Source organism: Lepidochelys olivacea (genome assembly GCF_965140295.1).
Source record: "Lepidochelys olivacea isolate rLepOli2 genome assembly, chromosome: 3".
Taxonomy (NCBI): Eukaryota; Metazoa; Chordata; order Testudines; family Cheloniidae; genus Lepidochelys; species Lepidochelys olivacea.
Genome location: NC_140413.1, coordinates 203465668 through 203481688, shown reverse-complemented (window position 1 = coordinate 203481688; position 16021 = coordinate 203465668). Strand labels below are relative to the sequence as shown.

Below are 16021 nucleotides of genomic sequence, written 5' to 3'. Positions count from 1 at the left end.
CAGTGTTGTTCATAAAGAAAGACCACAGGCTCGGTGTGGTGGCGAAGGCGCTCGGCCAGGTTCAGTGTGGACAAAGCGTGATACTAGTGCCCCATAGGAGCTACAGGTATACTAAGACATGTCCACGACAATGGGACCAGCTCCATTAGCACACCAGGGCGCAGTCCCCTAGGCCAGCAGAAAGATGCCAGGTCTACTACACAATCATTGTTTTATGGTCCTTTAGGACGTTTCCCTAGTCCGGACCTAGGGCTTTGGAATGACGTGTCAGTGATGCTGACAAAGATGGAAAGATCAACATACACTTGCTAGTTGGAACAAAACATCATCATCCATTATCCTGGCATTCTCTCCTTATCTTCTGTCTCCTTGTGTGTGTGTCCCTGTACCACCTCCTAGGAATGTGTTCACGCAGTTACTTCTGACCGCTGAGTGTTCCTGTACCATCCTCTCCGGCCAGGAATGTGCTTACTTGGTGTTAGTTATTACTTGGTGTGTTGCTATTTTGCCAAGGCCAGACCTCCTCTGGTTCACAGCCTTTGGTTCATCCGATTAGTTATGCCAAGGGCTCCCGCAGGGCCTACCTTAGGCACTCAGGGGGATTTTCAATGTGCCTAAGCAGGTTAGTCACGTTACTCCTACTGACTTCAACCCAGAAACTCCCAAAATCCAGGTTTGTGCTTCAACAGCAACAAGGCCATGCAATTGTATAGGAATTCCCTTGCCCACCACTGAAACACAGCCATTCTTAAGGTGCAATGTAGCAATCCTAGGTAACCGTTTAGTACAACAAGCACTCGAGTTGAAACCACAGGTGTCATTTATGTACGGAGAATATATGTAGGTAAGCTGCAGTTTTGGCAAGACATGAAAGCTAGATTCCCCACTGTTGAAAAAAGAATCCTGGATTCTTTAAAGACCCTCACAGTCAAGATGAGGCCCCCATATACGTTACAATTCTGCAGATACATAGTCTGCAACTTGTTGCAAAGCTGCTCCAGAATCTGTTTTCATGTAAAACAATTGTTTCTAAGCCTTTATGTTTATAAAGAAAATCGTCTTACTATTGACTGACTATACCAAAGGTACTTGATTTTGCAGGACAGTCTAGCTGATTTAGACTCCCTGTTCCAAATCGGGTGACACTCCAGGTGTGGGGGAGAAGAGCGAGCCTCCTTATCCTTTAATCAAGGTGAAGGTGCACTGAATTCTGAACTAGGGAACTCTGAGGTCTGTTCTCACCTCTACCAAATTCTGCTTATTTTGCTGTGAACCTCCCAGCCCTTATTAATGCGCAAAGCCTCATAACCCTACCTGAGTGGACAGTCAAATAGTATTTGCCACATTTATAATGAAGGTGATCGAAAAGTTGCACATGGTCACTTGCAGCAAAGCTGAGACTAGAACCTGAGTCCCTAATACAAAAGGCCTAACGCTCATTTATTCAGCTGTACTGCCTTTTGATACGAATGGGCTAGCTTGTCTCTATGCAAGCGACCACAACCCTCTCAGAGCCCTGAGTAGAACCTAGGATTCCTGATCACCAACACTCTGCTGCTTAACAAACAGCCATGTGGATTCCAGCAGCAAAAGTGTGTGTTACATCCCCCTCTAGTGGCTAATCGACTTGAAAAATAACAGTTTCTCCTCCAGATCAAGAGGCAGATCTCCGTGCTCGAGATTTGAAGGGTCAGTGCAAACGCTTCTACCAATCCATGGAGAGATCCTGAGGATCGCATGGGATGAAACTCCTGTTTTGGAAAACCTGGTTTATTTAATTCACACAGTGAGAAAACAGCCTTTAAAACAGGTTTTTAAACAGACCATTATATAACCTATTATGGCACAATGTGCAACAAAACATGGCTTTCCTCATACGGGTCATTTGTCAGACACCTCCATTGCTTGAAGAGGGTTGAAGGGTGGGATATATGGTTGTCTTCCTGCATCTGCAGACAGCCTGAAGTAGTAGCTCTTGGAGATGTGTGAACTGCTTCCGTTCGCTTCCAAGGAGCGTTAACGATGAAGCCAAACCATCAGTTTAAATGTCAACATGGTTGACTGCTTCCCTGTTGACCCTGTCAGCACAAACGCTCAGCTAATGTTCTTGCCCCACAATCCAAAACTGCTTCCTGCCTCTTCTCAGGTGCCCAAAAGTGCCATCTGTGCCCAACCCAGCTGCCAGAACATCGATAATCCCCCTCACACAACTGTCTTGCAGAAGGTGTGATCAATACAAAAATCTGTAGCAAACTGCACATTGGAGGACACCATAAAAGAAACTGAGAAAGTCAACGTCAGAACACAAAACACACGTGCTACTGTGCTGACTGCATCATTTATACGCATGTTTGTGGAGAGGAAAAATACTGTTGCGGTTAAAGTATTGGACTAGGACACTGGAGATCTGGTTTCAGGCACTCAATCTCTATGAGTCTTGGCTCCACATCTGTATAATAGGAAAACAATACTTCATTTGTCTATTTAGACTGTAAAGTCTTTGAAGCAAGAACCATCTCTCATTAGATGCTTGTACAGTGCCTTGGTTTCACCTGGGTACACAAATAGCACCCAGCCATTAAAAAATGTCCATTCCTCAACTTAAATGATCCTGACACTGAACTCCCAATCTGCTGCAGAAATCAGGTCATCTGGCTGCAGAGTCCACAAGGCCTTGGCTATGACCATGGTATTCATGTGTCATCCAAAAAGGAGCACATCGACGAGACAGCACCTCCTAACACCACACAAGAGCACTTGTTCAGTATTGACTCATAAGGAAATGTACCACCTACTGAGTCACCAACACCACTTCCTACTGCACCTCAGTTTCCCCTTGAAGGTCTCCCATTTACGTACAGATTTGTCCTGACTAGAGCTGTGCACAATGTTTGCAACGAAACCCCAAACCGCACAAAATTGGCCTGGTTTGCAGTTCCACTGCAAACTCAAAACTCACATCAGGTTTGCCCTGAAAAAATCTGCTAAGGTTCATGCACTTTTGGAGCAAACCTGAGATCATTTTATTTCAAGCAAACCTGAATTACTTTCTGGCTGTTGATTCTGAATCTTTGGGATAATGATGGTTTCACAAAACCAGTTGGAGCACCGGAACCGAGGACTGAATGGCATTTTGAAATTCTGATATTTTTTAACTCAAAACAAATCAAAACTGAAAGAAAATGTGAAAAGCAACTGCTTAGTTATGCACAGATTTACACTTAATCTGATCCCCAAGACCACTGGGATGAGAGGTATAGCTGTCTACAAGAGATATTTGATACATTTATAAAGCAATGATTTTTCAAATGAAAATTTGTCCTAAGTAATGAATAATTTACTATGTACAATACATTCCATATGCATCCCACAGTCAACAGCCACAGCAACCGTTGGCATTGTATTGCAAAATACAGCACAATGTATTTAAGGAAATGACCCTTAAACAAACAAAAAAAATATTGTCTACAGGATTGTCATATGCATGTTTTGCATCTTTTGTCTGGCTTTGGGGTGAGTGTTCAAATACAGTCACAAATGAGACGTGCCAGAAGGAAACATGCCCTTTTCTATGGAAGATCAGCTCACAGGTGGACTCGCCTTTGATTCACTTTGACTCACATTAATATATATTTCCCCTTCCCCTTTAACCCACATCCTGAAAAGCTCTGCATTAAGGCAGCCATCCCCCTAGCCAAGAAGATACAGCTCTGGCTCTCTCCGGCGTCCCGGCACTGCTCAGCAACTCACGGCCACTAACCTAGCATGACAGCATCCCACAGAAGAAATGGCCTAGGCCCCAGTGACCTGAAACACCACTTCCTTCCCCACATCCTGCCCTGAAAGTTAAAGTCAGCTGTTGTGCTCCAGTTTACAGCCCCCAGACTGGAATACCTGGCTGCTGGGTGTTTTCAGTGGAAGGCCTCCATGCTGGAGTTTGTTCCGCCTCCACCTCCCCCCCAGTCCAAGTCAATTGAACTTCAATCCCAGGTGCAAGACTCATAGAATCATAGATGAACCAAAGGCTGTGAACCAGAGGAGGTCTGGCCTTGGCAAAATAGCAACACACCAGATAATAACTGACTCACCTGTCCTCCCAGTCCTTTGCCCTGAGGAGGGGGCAGGGGAAAGAGGAACAGGGTGGAGTTTCTGTGTTTACTTATTTCTCTATGTACGTAAGTCTATGTATTTATTTTTGTCTGGGTGAGGGCATTTATTTATCTTTGTTAAAATTGCCATTTGGAGTTTGTAGATTTTAAAGAAACTTCACATTGCAGGAGGCATTTGCCACAGCTACAGTTTTATAAATAAAATATTAGCAGCCAGATTAATAGGTTATTAGTAGAGAGAGACCAAATGCATTCAGACAGTTCCAAACACAGGAGGACCTCTGGTTAGCACAAACTAAGCCTAGCAAGTTCATTAAAAAGCTACGTCTACACTGAGAAACAAACAAACACAGAAGCAAGTCTCTGGCTCCAGGCTCAGTGGGAATGGCCACACTGCGATTTTTAGCCCTGTACCATGGGCCTCCCCGGTCCGAGTCAGTTGAGCCAGGCTCTGAGAGTCGTTGCTGCTGGGATTTTTGCATTGTAGGCATACCCGAAGAAGCTTATCAAGGGTTCCCCCTATATACAGAGATGGTTCTAGTTGATGACCTCTCCTCTCGGCTATGGAAAGGGCCAGACATCCCTACTCACGCTGCTGGGCCTCTTCACAAGGTTTAATACAGTGAACCATGGAATGACAGGTTCCTGCCTCAAGATCTGGCAGCAGTCAGTGGGGCGGCACCTCATCCGAAGTCACAATCGTTCAGAGAAATTTCGACGCAACCACATCCCATCAGAATATGCGGTTCCATCAATGCTGAAATGCTTTGTGAAGCAGGGCGGATTTCACTGGCATTTCGTTTAAGAAGAAAACCTGGGAAGGGGGATTCGGAGGGGTGGAGGACAGTAATTCTGACAATGTTAAAACATCCTGTTATGACATGTTTCTTAATTGAACATTGCAATCGTTTGTTTTGAATTTATATTATATATCATAATAGAATACGACATTTTAAAAGTCAAAATCAAAACAAAACGTTTCCATCCACCTGAAACAAAAACCAAAAAAAATCAGAATTCTGCTGAGAATTTTGAGATCTTCTGTTGATTTGAAATGTTGCCAGATTTCAAAATCTCCAAGAAACAGAACTTGCACCCTCTGCTCAGCTCTATCCTTCAGCCTCCAAATTACCTCAGCCTCACCAGACCCCTCACCCGGGGAGTGCTGCAAGAATCCAGCCTCTCCCTCTCTGATTCAAAGCCCTAGAACACAGTATGAAACTGCAAGGGTTGATACATCAGAAACATGAAAACGACACCTAGCTCTATATTACCTTCACCTCAGCCCCGAACAAAACCATCTCCCAAGGGCCGGGCTGAAATCAGCAACTGAATGAAGAATAATTGGCTGACGTTGAATCCAGGAAAGAGTGAAGTGATATCAGTGTGGAGAAAAAGGGAAGATCACTTCAAAGAAATTGCTCCACCCATAACATCACCCTCCATAGCGGTTGTCCACCCTGATATCATGAAAATGGTCTGCTTCCTGAGTGTTCACCTGAATTCCTCACTGCTTTTGGATTCCTAAATAACCACATCCGTTATTCACTGTGGCCTTGATTCAGCAAGGTACTCAAGTATGTGCTTCTAGAGTTTGGGAAGTGCTGTGGGATACACAATACAGATTATTTGTATTGCAGTAACATACAAAGGACTATGTGATCTCTGTTTGTGCAGCAGCTAGCAGAATGGAGTTTTGACCCATGACTAGGGCTCCTAGGCGTAATGATAATAGACATGATAAATAATTGAGACTCATTATTATTATTATAAGTAGTCACTGGTAGGTGCTGCATGAAGACCCAAGTGTAAAATGTAATTTTTTTCTTTAATGTATGCTCATTATGCGATATTTACAATCTGTCTTTGAAATGATCAATGACAAGTATAAGTGTGCTAGAGTGAATCAATACACATGCAGCACAGTACCAACAAACTCACATAGATAGTCACCTTACCCAGTGAAAACCAGCTACGTAACATACAAAACTTGTTCTGTACGAACCATGCACAGGGAAAAGCTGATCACGCATTGGAATAGATCTGTTAAAATCATAACATATATTTTCTGTGCACTGAATCAAAACACACAGAGAATAATACAAAAGAGTCCTTTAAAAAGTATGTCTGTCGAAGGAATAAATCTGTTAAACGAATCCCGTTTCTGTGTAACAAGGTTATGGCCCAAATTTCAGTCTCAGTTTTTTGGATGTAAATCTGGGGTAGCATGGCTTCAGTGGAACTTCTGCAGATTATACTTGTGTAGCTGAGGGTGCAATTTGGATCTATGGAGCATTAGTGGGTCCCCAGACACTGTTCAACAGAGAGTATCACGTCAGCATTACTAACATTTTGAATCACACACTGGAGTTAGTTGCAAGTCCTTGCATTTGCCCTTCCATCGTTTTTTCTCATTAAGATGCGTATCGCGTCTCAGTCGGCACGTTGCCCTATTTGCTTTCAAATGAAAACCAATGGGGTTCTCTCCAGATGGACTCTCCTGCAGAACACTTGAACACACCAGCATCCTGGCTCATTATTCAGTGATTCCTCAAGGGAAAGAAAGATCAGACTCAAATTATGTGTCTGAAAAGGAGGAGTCGAAGTTCTAAACCCAGGTGGTCTGACACTCATTTGCTCTTTCACCCCAATGCAGAACATCATTGTAAAAAAGTCACTAGGTATTGCTTTTGGCATATCTGGTAGGCCAGATGCTCAGCTGGTGTGAATAATCCCAGCTCCAATGGAGCTACTCCAGTTTACATCACCAGCTGAGGATCTGGCCCGTTCTCATTCAAACACCGTGTATTATATATCGAAGGGCCCGCTCTCATTTTTTCCAACTATTGTTTGTGTAAGTATTGGGGGTTGCTCAAGGCTAGAGCACACCAAACCCCAAGGGGGCCAGTCGTGAGCCAGGTGCACCACAACTTGGAGGCGGGCATGGTAGGTGTTTAAACACGAGCCCTGGTGGGTCCCAATAACCACCCAGACACATGGTTGAGGGAAAGGGTATTTTCCTAGGGCTGGTAGGAAAGGCTGTAGATACCCTAGAGGCTTCAACAGTTATAGTGCAAAGGGAGCAATTGTTTGGGTCCTTGGGGCTCTCCAGTAGAGAGCTTGGGGTGTCCTCTCCAGTCCAGTGTCTATTCAAGCAAATAGGAGCTTGCAGATTTCAAGGCCAGGTTCAGTTGAGTGTCTCTCCTGGGGTCCCTCTGTAGTGGCTCCCTGCCCAGCCGCTGCTGCTCTCCCATAAGTCCCACCCAGGCCTGCACTCAGTAGTCATGGCTTGTTCCACACACACTCCTGGGGATTCTACTCTGAATTCAGTTCCTCTCCGGCTCCCTGCTTGCCATGCACTTCAGCTGAATTCACGCATTCTCTGCAGCTCCTGGCTCACCATGCCCACATTGCTTCCAAAGGGAGCCCAGACACTTCCCAGTTCAGGGACCTACCTGGCCAAGCGCAAAGGGATGTGTAGTGGGGTGAGGGCTAATGGGAGTTGTAGTCCCCTGCTTAGCAGATCTATCACATTTGAAAAAGAAAATACAAGGGCAGTCTCACACAAAAGTCCACGCTGAAACAACTTGAAGGGTCAACTAAAAGACAGGAACCTGACAGGCTTTAACTCTGTCCTTAACTCACCATTGGGCCTAGGTACAAACAGATTGAGAGAGAAACCTGGAGTTCAAAATGTGGTGTCTCTCTTTCCTTCCATGGCTGAGCTATTAAACTTTAAAAAAAAAATAAAAAGTTAAATTGACTCAAAGCCCAAAGTGCCAGTAAGCAGAGCAGGATGGTGCGGAGTCCCCTTCTCTTGCTTTTCAACTCCTTTTTCAACTTTACAGCTTTGTGGGATAACAAAACCAGCTGCTCGAGGTTGTTTATGTTCCTTGCCATGCATATTTCACACTAGTCTAGTTGCTGCCCTTTTCCAGGTCTCTTCCCTTTACAGCACATTGTCAGCTCGCAAGATGCCAGTTCCAGCTGGCAAACACGGGGTTACTTTGCAAGAGAGTGATACGTGTCCACAGGGGGGCAATAATGCATTGGGTCTGATCCTACACTGATTGAAATGTGAAGGTGTCAGTGAGCCCTTCCCTTATCCCTGTAGCTCAGAAAAACAGGCATTAGGTGAAATCATAACCAACAATACAGGACTGTGTGATTCATTTAACGTTTCGTTCCACAGAGACACACTGGGTCTGGATATTCGTACATGCATATATAGGACATGGCCTAATTTCCAGTCTGTGGAGGGGGTCTGGTATAGATGAGCCACAGGGATAATTTAGGGGCATTGCTCCTGGCAGCTGCGAGGGCCTGGCAGCGCTGGGCAGGAGTAGAAAGGAAAGGTGATGCTAATCTGGGAGGTGGGGGAGAAGCAGCTGTCAGGAAGCAGCAGGTGGACTGAGAAGGGGTGCGTGAAGCATGAGATGCATGTGAAGGGACAAAATGAAGGAATAAGGTAAAGAAGAGGGTGGGAGCGTCTAGGGGAGAGGGCCACATGAGTGGGAGCACATAAGGGTACCAGTGAGCTATTGCCATTGGAGGAGGAATAGGGAATCAGCCATTAAGGGCTGGGGAACAGGTAGGGGGGCAGCACTAGATGGGATGGAGAGGGGGAATGGGGACTGGAAACTCAGTGAATGAGGCCAAGGAGCCAGCAAGGGGAAGGAGGACTGAGAACTGAAGTGATGAAGGGGAAGAAGCACCAGGTGGGAGCAGGTAGGAACTAAGCGCTGGGGTTCACACCCTTCCTTTGAGGGGAGGGCAGAGGGTTGTCAGCCTGCAGTGCCCCAGTCAGAAACATGCCGCCATCTCTAGGCTCATGCTTAGCACCTAGCTGGAGACTGAAAATAGAGCCCCTCCTCCTGGCGGGAGGCAAAAACCAGCAGAAGATGGCTGTCCAAGGAGCAGAGAAGATAGTGGCTGGATTTCCAGACCAATAGGAGCATCCCATTGCTGTGGGGAGGAGAAGGTGGATTGCCGCCGCAGCAGCTGGCTGAGAGTGGGCGTTCCATCATGGCAGAATCCTTGGGGCTGCTCAAGTGGGGACCCTTCTACTGTTCAGTCATTTGTGATTCCAGAGGCCCTGACCCTGCAATGAACTGCATGTGGGTGAACTCCCATTGACTTTGCTGCCTCCCACACAGAGCTCATGGCAGCACTAGGCCTTAGAAGGTTTTATGGGGGATCTCTGTCTCCTTGGCCCGCCTTTCCCCATGAATAGTTGTCTACACTAGCATTGGCCAGAGTAGCCATGCCAGCTGGCCTCGCCTCTCACAAACAAAACAACTTTGTTATGGTGCTTGGACAAGAGAAACACACCTTCCCGCCCTCTCATCTTGGTCTCCCTAGCAACCTTGTTTTGTTGTTCCACAAAGAAAGGCCAAATCAAATAGCATTGGAGGCAGAGGCACATTAAAAACCTCTTCCCTTCATTGAAAGCCTCCATAACTTGGCAAATTCCCTGGTTTGGGAAAAGTAAACAGTTTAGACAGCATGCTGTACACTACGATTTCTATTCTATGAGGATGTGGAGATCTGAACTTCACTCCTGTTCTGTTAGTAATTACACAGCCTTTCCTGAGAATACGGTCATGCCGCTTGTCAGGTTAGAATTAGTAGCCTATTACATAAGGGTGCATTTCCCCCAACTCACTTGATGTATCACAGCACCATCTGCTGGCTCCTATAAATTAAACAGATTGACGTCTCTGCTAAAAAAACAAAACAAAAAAAAACGACTGGTAGAATATTCTTAATGCTTCACAGCTAACCTGAAGGTTCTAGATCTTGGTCTCTTCAACTAATTGTTGATGGTAAATAAAATAATTATCTATAAAGGGCTTTCGCCAGGAGTTCCTTCTCAGAAACCGTATAATGATCAAAATCTAGCCATTATGCTAGTCCCCCCAGCTGAACTCTTGTGCCTTTTACAAGATTCTTTAGCCATGATTTTGCAATCCAACTAGTTATTCTGGGTGCCTCGGGTTTTGGGTGTCCAATTTGACACATCTGAAAGGGACCTGATTTTCAAAAAGTGCCACACACTTGCCTTCTGAAAATCAGGCTTTTTGAAGGTATCTGAAATTGGTCCCACGCAAAAGCTTTAGAAAATCCTCACTGGCCTCTGGCAATTATTTACTCCAGGCAATTGCCTCACTGGGCTTGCTTCACCAGAATGGCTCGGTCATCTTTATGAACTTTACTGACAGTTGCTTCTTGCAGTTAAGTTATAGCTTCTTGGGCATTGAGAGGAGTGTTCTGATCCCAGTCCCTTGCATGGTGATGCTCTGTGAGTGTCTTGGAAAGGCTTTGAAGAGGGGAAGACTTGAGCAAACTGGGAAAATGGCTAAAGAACTAAGAATGAAACATAATGTCTCTGTAGACACACACAGTCAAACATATTTACAGCACCTACCAGGTGGATCTGCCGGGGCTAGTAAATGTACTTTTATTTTTTAAACAAGCCAGAGGAATACAAAGAAAATGTGATGTTTTGCTGATGGTCCCTTGGTTGTTTTTATTTTCTCTGAGTGGGTTTCCTTTGCCTACTTAAAACAATCCAGATTCAAAGGAGACTGGGTTCCCACGCGCAAGCAAAAAGTAATATTGTTTTTAGATTATGAAATCTTTGATACACAGAAGATGAAAATAATTTTACTTTACTGCCTTACACACCCAGTCCCCAAAACCCTTACTCATTCCTGTAGCACGGTGTAAATTAGTGGGACTACTCAAGTGAGTAAGGGCTATCACAGAAGTAATGGCAAGCAAGATCAGGCTATTATTTAGAAGTGTAGCATAATCACTACGTAAACTGGATAACTTAACCCACAGCAGTCAAATGTGTCATGATATTTGAGGTAGCTCCTAATTTGGGAGATAGTATGGTCAAATGGATAGTACAGACTGGGAATCAGAAGACCTGCTTCTATTCCCAGCTCTGCTTCGTAACCTAAGGCAAGTCATTTCATCTCCGTTTCCCCTCCTGCCCTTTATCAGGCTTGCCTGTTTAGATTGAAAGCTCTTCAGAACAGAGACTGTCTCTGACTATATCTTTGTACAGCACCTAGCACAGTGGGGGCCCATCTCGGTTAGGACCTCTAGGTGCTACTGGAACGCCAATAACAGGAATCATCATTTTAATCAGACAGAACCGATCTGCAGACAAAGTGGTAGAACTGAATACTGTGCAGCGGTAAATGGCCATTCTCTACTGTTGCCGGTAGTCTGCGTGCTTCCATTTCTACAGGCGGTGCTAGCATGAATATACCATCTCCTAAAATTCAAGTTAAAAAAAAAGGGATTTCATCCACACCCCCCAGTAGCACTTTATATTCCTTTCCAGTCTCGCTCTTTCATTGAGCCGTTTGAGCTGTTATGTGATGAAGAGCAATTTGCAATAATAAGCATTTAAAAATGTGACTCCAGATACACAGCATTTGATTTAAGGAAGAGGGTTTCCCCTTTCACGGCCCAGCACACATACAAGGTTCAAACAAAGTGCGAGGTGCTGATGAACAGAATCTTGACAAACTTTGTTTTCCTGTGCGGCATCTCAGCACATAATGATTTCATTCAGCAGCTACTGCTCAAGCGTGGAAAGCATTGCTAAAGAAATCCCACAGAGTTCAGACTATCTTTTCCCTAACTTCAGCTCCCCACACACACACACACTCCATTTGCCTTTCAGGTTTTTTGCCAGGGATAACATAAATATTCATCAGCTGATATTTGCCATAGCTGTGAAGTCATGAATGAGGCCAAACGCTTTTCCCGCCTGCCCTGTCTGCAAAATGGCAGCTTCTGGTCTTAGCTCATCGCCAAACGACACTTTCCAAAATCCCCAAAGTGCACTTGCAGGCTTTTCAAATTCGGTCAGGTTTTTAATGTGCAAAGCAGAAATGCTGTCTGCCTAATATTTACCCTGGGATTTACAGGGAAAAAAAATATTACTTTGCTATGCTTTAAACTGTGGGATGCCTTGACATAACAGACAGAAATGCTGGCAGCTCAAATCTTGGTTGGTTTATTTCAGTGGACATGACTGCTGCAGGTTTCCTTTCTGAGTCAAACACCAGACACTTCAACGATTTGTTGTGCGGAAAAGAGAAACAGCTTTAGTCCATCATGCCGTTTTCTTAACCACTTAGGTGCTGTCACAGGAAGCCACATGCATTGGGAAACACTTTTAATAAGACTCCTTTAAGCTTGCCTTGAAATTTGGATCCTGAAATGTAGACTCTCCCATCCCTTGTCACAAGTGTTTGCCCTCTATGGTCCAGGTAGTGATTACCTCCTTAGAATTGTTCTAACCAAATCCAGAATCATTCATTCAAGTTTATACAGAGTTAATAGGTAGAGGAGTATCTTACTTACTAATACCTCCAGGGATCCCCTGACCACTTCTGATACTGCTGCTCCAGGCTATGGGCCATTACCATTGTCACCAGTGCAGAAAAGAGGGTGGGGGGACAAGGATTGCTTGGTGCCACTTTTCCAGCCACCAGTCTCTCACCCTTCCTCCCTCTTTCTCTTCTTTTTCTCTCTCTCTCTCTTTTTTATGCACACACAGTGAAAGAGATAGCTCGTGAGGAAGTGAAAGAGAGAGAATGACAGAGCAAGAATGAGCAGTGACGAAGAAGTGATGAGGATGGAGAAGCACTGTTGCCCAGCTAGCCTGCTCCCTGGGTGCATTCAGAGTCATATTTGCTAACATAACCAATGGAGCTGCACCAGATTACACCAGCTGAGAATACAGCCCAGTCAGCCATATCATTACAGCCCTTTGAGACATAGGAAACATTTTTCTCAGAAAGCTTTCATCAAAATTGCCAAAATTTGAAACATTTCAGTCATCACTCTGCTTTGCTGGCCAGCCAAAGCAATGAATGTAGCTGTGCATTTTCCCAGTGCATTGCTCTTCGTATATTGATTACTATTAAGTCACTATTAATGACAATAAAAATACTCTGGGGTAAAATATTCAATGCAAAGTGTTAGGATTCAGTAGGGGGAAACTTTTGTTATTAGTGGGAGGCAGTAGTTAAGTCCCTTCACTTCCCTTTCTCTACGTCTGGGATGAAACTGTAGCTCTGGAGATCACAACTAAGAACACAGTGATGGACTTGGATGCCTGGAACTATATCCAAAATGTTTGCTTGCTTTAGGTGAATCAGGGATTTTTGATCACATCAGTGGACAGTAACTTGGAGAAACAGAGGGTTCAATAAGAATAAGTTCTAGAAGTACATTAGGAGCAAGAGAAAAACCAAAGAAAGTATTGGTCCTCTACTTAGAGGGGAAGGAAAGCTAAAAATGGAAGACATCAACATGGCTGAGATGTTCAATACCTTTTTTAATTCAGCCTTCATTAAAAAGGGTAATAGTGACCAGATACTTAACACAATTAATATTAATATGGAGGGAAAGAACAGGTTAAAGTGCTTAGATAAGTTGTGTGTATTCAAGTTGGCAGGGCTTGATGTAATTCACCCTAAGAGACTTAAGGAACTAGCTGAAACCATCTCCGAATCATTAGCAATTATCTTTGAGAACTCCTGTAGAATGGATGAAGTCCCAGAAAACAGGAGATGGGCAAACATAGTACACATCTTTAACAAGGAGAATGAACAGAACCCAGGGAATTACAGCATAATTCACTTAACTTTGATACTTGGAAAGATACTCGTACAAACTATTAAACAATCAATGTGTCAGCACACAAAGGATAATAAAGAGTTATAAGAAATACCCATCATGGATTTACCAAGAATGAATCATATAAGCCACTAATTTCATTTTTGACAAGTTACTTGCCTAATGGATAGGGGGAAGCTGTAGACATGATATATATTGATTTTAGTAAGGCACCTGCCACAATCTCACATATTATCATAAGCAAACTTGAGAAATGTGGTTTAGATGGAATTATTATAAGGTGGGTACAAAACTGGTTGAAAGACCATATTCAAAGAGCAGTTATCAATAATTTACTGTCAAACTGGGGTGGTGTATTTAGTTGGGTCCTGCAGGGGTTAGTCATGGATTAAATACTATTTAATATTTTCTTTAATTACACGTATAATGGAGTGGAGAGTATGCTACTAAAATTTGCCCATGAGAGCAAGCTGTGGGGGGTTGCAAGCACTTTGGAGGACAGGATTAGAATTCAAAAAGACCTTAACAAAACTGACAAACTGGTCTGAAATCAACAAGATGAAATTCAGTAGAGATGAGTGGGAAGTACTGCACTTAGGAAGAAAAAAATCAAATGCACAACTACAAAATGGGGAATAACTGGCTAGGTGGTCATACTGCTGAAAAGTATCTGCAGGCGATGGTGACTCACAAATTGAATATGAGTAAACAATGATGCAGTTGCGAAAAAGGGCTCATATTGTTCTGGGGTATATTAGCAGGAGTGTTGTATATAAGACAAAGGAGGTAACGGTCGCTCTCTACCAGGCACTGGTGAGGCCTCAGCTGGAGTATTTTGTCCAATTACAGGCGCCACACTTTAGGAAAGCTGTGGACAAATTGGAGAGAGTCCGGAGGAGAGCAACAAAAACAATCAAAGGTTTAGAAAACCTGGCTTGTGAGGAAAGGCTAAACAAACTGGGCATGTTTAGCTGTGAGAAAAGAAAACTGAGGGGGGACTCAATAACAGTCTTCAGATATGTTCAGGGCTATACAGAGGATGGTGATCGATTGTTCTCTGAGGTTACTGAAGGCAGGACAAGAAGTAATAGGCTTAATCTGTAGCAAGGGAGATTTAGGTTAGACATTAGGAAAAACTTTGGGACTGTAACAATAGTTAAGCACTAGAACAGGCTTCCAAGGGAGATTGTTGAATCCACATCAGTGAAGGTTTTTAAGAACAGGTAGGGCTAATACCTCTCCGAGATGGGCTGTATGTACTTGGTCCCACCTCAGCACAGGGGGCTGGACTAGATTCCCTGGACTATGATTGTATGGTACAGTGGGACTGAATGACTCAGGATAACTGCCTTTCCCCTCTGAGTCGTTAATTCCAGTGTAACCCAGGCAAGTGGAAACAGAACATTTTAACCATGTGGCGGCTTTTTAGTGTTCCACTTCGTAAATATGTTTTGCACCATGAAAGCCATCAGCAAACCTTGCAAACTTGTTGGTTGCCACGTCTTGGGCTGTGTCTACACGAGGGATATATTCCCAGGGTTCTCCACCTTTGCAGCTCCACCAAAGGTCGCCTGGGACAGAAGATGCTTCAAGCCACCACTTCAGTTTTAAGCAGGCCTGCACAAGACTCTGGTTAAAGCACCAGCAGCATCTTGCAGGTATGTGCATTGTCACCATTGCTACCGGCAGAGGAGCAGATTCAGGGTTTGCAACGGTAGGGTGCTCTGGTGGGAAATTCCTAGGGTAGACGAGGCCAGAGAGGATGAAACAGGCATGGAGAGCAGTGGAGTAACTGCCAGCAAAGTCTGGGCAAGGCAATGGGCACAGACCTTCAGTGCTGAGTGCCCCCTAGCAGGATAAATCCCCTGCTACACCCCCACCACCAATGAGGCTCTAAATGCCTCCCTCTCCCCAAATATTCACTCCTACACCTTCCTTCCAAACATCCAGCTTTTCCTCCCTGTCACAAACACTCCTCCCACTACCCTCCCATCAAACCCTCACCTCCTCCAACCATCCTCCCCCTTCTCCCCAAAACACACCTCTCTCCCACCCCACACTCAGCCCACAGTTAGCATGATAATGCTGCTGGAACTATTATTGCTATTTTATTTTAAACAAGGAAAGTTAAAAACTGAAATTCTCTGCACCGATTTGTGTCTTTATAGCCTGTTCCTGCGCTCCCTTATCAAGGGAATGAGGGTTTCCAAGATGGGCCCTCAGTTTGCAAACCTTTGTTAAAG

General features: G+C 44.3%; 1 protein-coding gene across 3 annotated transcripts in view; it reads right to left on the bottom strand.

The window, feature by feature from the left end:
• Positions 1 to 16021, bottom strand: part of HAO1 (hydroxyacid oxidase 1) — an 82335-nt gene that overhangs the window by 16038 nt on the left and 50276 nt on the right. Inside the window, exon 8 of one of the 3 annotated variants that reach the window (XM_084622538.1) lies at positions 5924 to 6659. The exons of the other annotated variants lie outside the window; for them this stretch is intronic. Coding sequence (XP_084478664.1) covers positions 6646 to 6659 — 14 coding nt within the window. The 3' untranslated portion in view covers positions 5924 to 6645. Of the gene's footprint in view, positions 1 to 5923; positions 6660 to 16021 lie in introns of those variants that run through there. 3 annotated transcript variants of the gene reach the window in all.